The sequence below is a fragment of the Magnolia sinica genome, chromosome 11 (genome assembly GCF_029962835.1).
Source record: "Magnolia sinica isolate HGM2019 chromosome 11, MsV1, whole genome shotgun sequence".
Taxonomy (NCBI): Eukaryota; Viridiplantae; Streptophyta; class Magnoliopsida; order Magnoliales; family Magnoliaceae; genus Magnolia; species Magnolia sinica.
Window position 1 is genome coordinate 2726858 of NC_080583.1, and position 5325 is coordinate 2732182.

General features: G+C 42.9%; 1 protein-coding gene across 1 annotated transcript; it reads left to right on the top strand.

The window, feature by feature from the left end:
* Window positions 1-1241: 1241 nt before the first annotated feature.
* Window positions 1242-5325, top strand: LOC131218563 (small ribosomal subunit protein uS9c). Its single transcript, XM_058213175.1, has 2 exons — window positions 1242-1647; window positions 4856-5325. The coding sequence occupies exons 1-2, from the start codon at window positions 1303-1305 to the stop codon at window positions 5141-5143; spliced, it is 633 nt and encodes a 210-aa protein (XP_058069158.1). The 5' UTR covers window positions 1242-1302; the 3' UTR covers window positions 5144-5325.

Sequence of the window (5325 nt, forward strand, 5' to 3'; positions counted from 1 at the left end):
ACGGAACTTCCGTTTCTCAATTACGGGCCGCTCTGTCATTGTCTGATTTTTGGTTATCTGATAACACTTGATCTGATGTATCTACTTATCGTATTTTTGCCCCTGCTCGGTAGTTCCGTAGCTGTCGCCTCTCTCCATATCTCTACTTACTGGCTGGTTTGACTCTTTAAAAAAAAAAGAAGAGAAAAAAGAGGGCCTGTTTGGGTGAGACTTAAAAATGGTCATCTCATTTTAGCATCACATGTAGTTGAGTTGAGTGAATGTGGCCCAGGCGGGCTTGTGTGCTGCTGCTGCTGGTTTGAAGCTAAATACAAAGGCTGGGTCTGGGCATGAGTTTTGAGTACTGATATCTTGTCTGACCATAGTTTGGAAACTTGAAAGCTCTTCTAGGTACGACTGGGATCCCCTAGGAAACGTGGCACCTTGATACGTATGGGGAGAGGGAAGATACCTTGGTTTTAAATTCTAGCCGGTGGGGCCTAAATTTCGGTAATCAAGACCGTTGGTTGGTTGACTCCAACCGTGGATGGAACATAACCCAAAAAACTCCTAGATGGGAAAGTTCCAGAGAAGATAAACTTTATCATGATCGTCCTCTCGACGAGATTTTTGCAGAAATCCTTATCCATAGTGAACTGCCAAAAAAAAAAAAAAAACCCAATGGTCTGGATTATCGAGGTATGGGCCCCACTTATCAGAGTGCAAAACCCTCCGGCCCCGTACACAGGAGCACGTGCAACAAAGAGCTCTGTGGGCCCCATCGTGATTTTTTTCGCTACATCCACTCCGTCTATCATTTTCGCCAGCTCGTGGTAGAATACGATTTTCAAAAACAGGCTGATCCAAGACTCAACTGGGCCACACCACAAGGAACAGTGAGCACAGGAACGCCCTCCATTTAAACCCTCTTGTGGCCCACCGTAATGTTTATACGTCATCCAACCCGTTCATAAGTAGATCCCTGATGTTTTGAAACGAAAAAAATGAATCAACCTGATCCAAAACTTTTGTAGGCCACAAGAAGGTAGAAGATATCTCGCCCTCATCCCCACTTCTCCATGTGGTGTGGCCCACTTTAGATTTGGATCAGCTCTATTTTTTGAATTCTACACCTAAATTATCTGACTCAAATTATGGACGGAATGGATTCCACAAACGCATCACAGTGACCCCATGGAGATTTTCGGAAATCCACGGTTCATAACGCACCAATCCCTCCCGCGGCGTTATCCGTTCCCCATCTTCTTCAAAAACCCTTCCATACATTAGAAAAAACAGGAGAAGGGTCTCGCAGGGGCAAAAATGTCAATTTCCATCTCATCTCTCTCATCCTCTCTCGCAGCTCTCTCCTTCTCTTCCCAAATATCTTCTAAGCCCAAAACCCTCACCTTCATCCAAAAGAAATATCCCCAAAATGCCCTCGCCCTGAAAACCCCCCTCGTCGTCGTCGCCGCATCTGCCGCTGCGGTGGCAGCCACGCCTGCTGATTTGGAGACGACGAGTATCGAGAAGTACGTGAAATCGAGGCTTCCTGGAGGATTCGCTGCGCAGAGGATCATCGGGACGGGCCGCAGGAAGTGCGCGATCGCACGCGTAGTTCTTCAGGAAGGGACTGGAAAGATCATCATCAATTACCGCGACGCCAAGGTGTGGAAAATTTCCCCATTTTTTGATATTTACTCACACCAGATTGATGAATGCAACCTATTTCTTTCGTACTTAATACTGTGATGAAATTGTAAAGAGAACTGATTACCTACAACCCCTTGCGAAAGTATGAAAATTTTGTTGATTTTTTTGGATATTTACACCCACCTGATTGATAGATGCAACCTCTTTCTTTCGTACTTAATAATGTGATGAAATTGTAAAGAGTACTTAATAATGTGATGAAATGAGTACTGATCACCTACAACCCCTTGCAAAAGTATGAAATTCTCGTTTATTTTTTTGGATATTTACACCCACCTGATTGATAGATGCAACCCATTTTCTTTCCTACTTAATACTGTGAATACAATCACAGAGGAGCACAAAAAAAAAAAACAAAAACAAAAACAAAAAACAAAAAAGCCAGTACAACTATCACATAGGTTCCCATTCCTTAATCAGCAAGAACACTTTTGAAAGAGCCGAGGACAGAGAGCCGCAATATTCCTAAAATGGCAGTTGTTAAGTTCTCCCCAAATGGTCCACGATGCTGCTAGAAGAGATAATCTCCACTTCTGCCTCGCACTCCCCTCTGGCATGCCTTCATGCCACAAAGATAAGAGGCTCTCTGGAGAGGCAAGCATAGCCCAGGAAACGTTGAAGAATCGAAGAATGTTGGACCCCACAGGAAGGCAGCAAAATGGCAGTAAATGAAAAGATGACCAACTGATTTAGCTTCCTCCATAAATGGAAGGGAAATATTAGGAAGGACCATATTGTGCTTTTGAAGATTATGAACTGCGAGGACTCTATTGCAACCCACTAGCAGCCACGCAAAAGCGGAAACCTTTGTTGGGGCACCATACGACCAGGCATAACTGCGACCTCTGCCAGATTCATTGGGACTCCTATGCCGAATAAAGTTACACAACAATCTGACTGAGAATAGACCAGATTTGTAAATCTGCCATCAAACCCCTTAGGAAAGTATGAAATTTTTATAGATTTTTTGGTATTTACACCCACCTGGTTGATAGATACAACCCCTTTCTTTCCTACTTAATACTGTGATGAAATTGTAAAGAGAAGTGATCACCTACAACCCCCCCTTTTCTCCGCAAGCATATTTCTTTGAGGATGGATCTAATGAAGGATAAGGTTAACTTACAAATCAATGTGTGGGGGCCACCATGATTTTTACTGGATCCAACCCATCCATCATTCCGCCCTGCCCAAGTCTCCTTGGATCGCACAACTCAGGTTGATCCAAAATTCATGTGACACACTATGTAAGATCATGCCTAAAACCTTTAAAATCATGTGTTGTGGACCACCTGAGGTTTGGAGTTACTGTTTTTTGGGTGTTCGTTTATCTTGGTCACTTGTCAAATGAATTTTCTGGATGAATTAGATGGCATGTCCAAAGTAGGGAGGGCCCCAAGTACAATGTGGAATGTTTTTAATGCTGTGTCCCAAGTGTGGCCTATACTATCAATGGTTTGGGTTAGCGAGCAATGGGCCCCAATTGTACAAATTGAAAGCCCAGATGATATTGTACAATCTCTTAGGCGGAAAGGTTGTCTAGTGCTGCTCTGGTTGGTTTGTACTTTGTAGAACTGGGGCAAGCAGGGCCTGTGATTTAGCGATCCAAACAGTTGATAGTATGAACCTCAAATGTGGATGGGCCATATATGAGAATTTATCCAGATTGAAGTTGGTGGGGCTGTCAGGAGGCTCTCAAAGTCTCCGTAGCTTATTCCAGTCCTATAGACTTGCAGGGTCTGAATTTAGTAGGTGCATGGTTTGAAAAATCATCCTACATGACTTGGCATCATTCATGTCATATCTGCTTCAGTCTGAAATGAAGCGAGTTACCACACTGGATACTGGACTGAGTCAGACCGAATCAGGATGAGTCTTACCAGTTTTGGTCCCCAGGCGAGTCCCCCTGTATCGCCTGTATCGGGCTGCCTTAGGCTGATGCAGTTTGACACAGTCGTCTCTTTCATGGATGATACCTGTACATAGTAGGCGATACCATACTGGTTTCAGACGATACTTTAAACATTGGTTGTATGATTGTATCCCACCATTGGTGAACAATGCCTCAAAAATCTCCTTGATAAAACAACCTAGCCTCTGCTTGTGTCCTATAGATTTATCATTAAGAAGAGAGACACAGTAATGGTCCGCATTCAGCTGAAAAGGCCCTGATATCAGTTGCTGGGCCTTCCAATCTGGTAGATTTTTTATTTTTTATTTTAAATATCATTCTCCATCAATGGCCTGACTCAATGTGACAATGGTCTGGATTACAAAGCAGGATGGCTGGAATTCCTCTAGGAAATGAAAATTGATTTGGGTCAGAAAAGCAACATGAGATTTGAGAAAAATGGAATATGCATGGTGCAGTTTTTGCTCTCCATCACGCAGCAAACACAGTTGGATGGAAGGGCATTGGTTATTTTCACTAAAGTTGTTGCATATCAATACTAAATATTAATCAGTAGGATCTGTCTTCTTAATATAATGCATAGTTTTCCAAGAGCTCTTGCTAGAGCAATTCATTGCATTAATATTTATTTTTTTAATCATGGATAAGTCACTGAAATGCTCATCCTAAATACCTTTACTGGCCATGAATGTGCCCTTACATTGTTTTATATCAATAAGGCCAGTCTTGTAGCCCATGGACTACTAATGTGAATTTGTAGCACGCTAATTTGGCTATGCCATGTGAGTGATCGGAACATTTCAAGAGGTAGGTCCCACTACTAATAGGCAACGAGCAAAGTATGAGTTGTCACAATGGATCCTGGCCATTCAATCTATGGCCAGTTAAATCACAGAATGGTAAATGGTTTGCATTCAAGTCCATTTTTTGAATGGTTAAGATCCTCTATACTGAAAAAGAGGACTGTCCATGGCAATGAGCAAAGTATGAGTTGTCACAAATGATCCTGTCCATTCAATCCATGGTCACTTAAATCACAGAATGGCAAATGGTTTACATTCAGGTCCATTTTTCAAATGGTTCAGATTGTCTTACTGAAAAAGAGGACTACCCATGGCCTATCTTCCCTACCTTCTGAAGTGGGTCTCACAGTGATCCACATGGCCTGGTTAGGAGACTCTTTAGTTCCTTTTTTACCCATTCCATATTTACATATTCTAATTTTGTATGGGCGGGCTTCTGCTATGACAGGAATACATGCAAGGGAATCCGCTATGGCTAATGTATCTCAAAGTACCCTTGTTAACCTTGGGATACGAAAGCAGTTATGATGTGTTTGTTAAAGCTCATGGGGGCGGTCTCTCAGGTCAAGCTCAGGCCATCTCTCTTGGCATTGCACGTGCTTTGCTCAAGGTGAGTGAGAACCATAGGGTGGCTTTGAGGAAGGAAGGTCTTCTAACCAGAGACTCCCGAGTCGTCGAGAGGAAGAAAGTTGGGCTCAAGAAGGCCCGAAAGGCCCCACAGTTCTCCAAGCGTTGAGGTCAGAGCTTTGAACACTTTCTATCTTCCCATCGTGTGTCTGTGGCACTTCTCAACATCTTCTACTAGAAATGTATGTAGCTGGCGATTGATTTTAGTATTGTGAATTTCTTCCTTTAGCCAAAAATCAAGATGATGATGAGCACATCGACTGCTCATCATCACATGTGAATTTGGGTATC

Excerpts from the sequence above, each read along its gene's own strand:
- LOC131218563 (XM_058213175.1), top strand. The coding sequence starts at position 1,303 with ATGTCAATTTCCATCTCATCTCTCTCATCCTCTCTCGCAGCTCTCTCC. Across the intron at positions 1,648-4,855 it reads TCAATTACCGCGACGCCAAG|GAATACATGCAAGGGAATCC; the intron begins GTGTGGAAAATT and ends CTGCTATGACAG.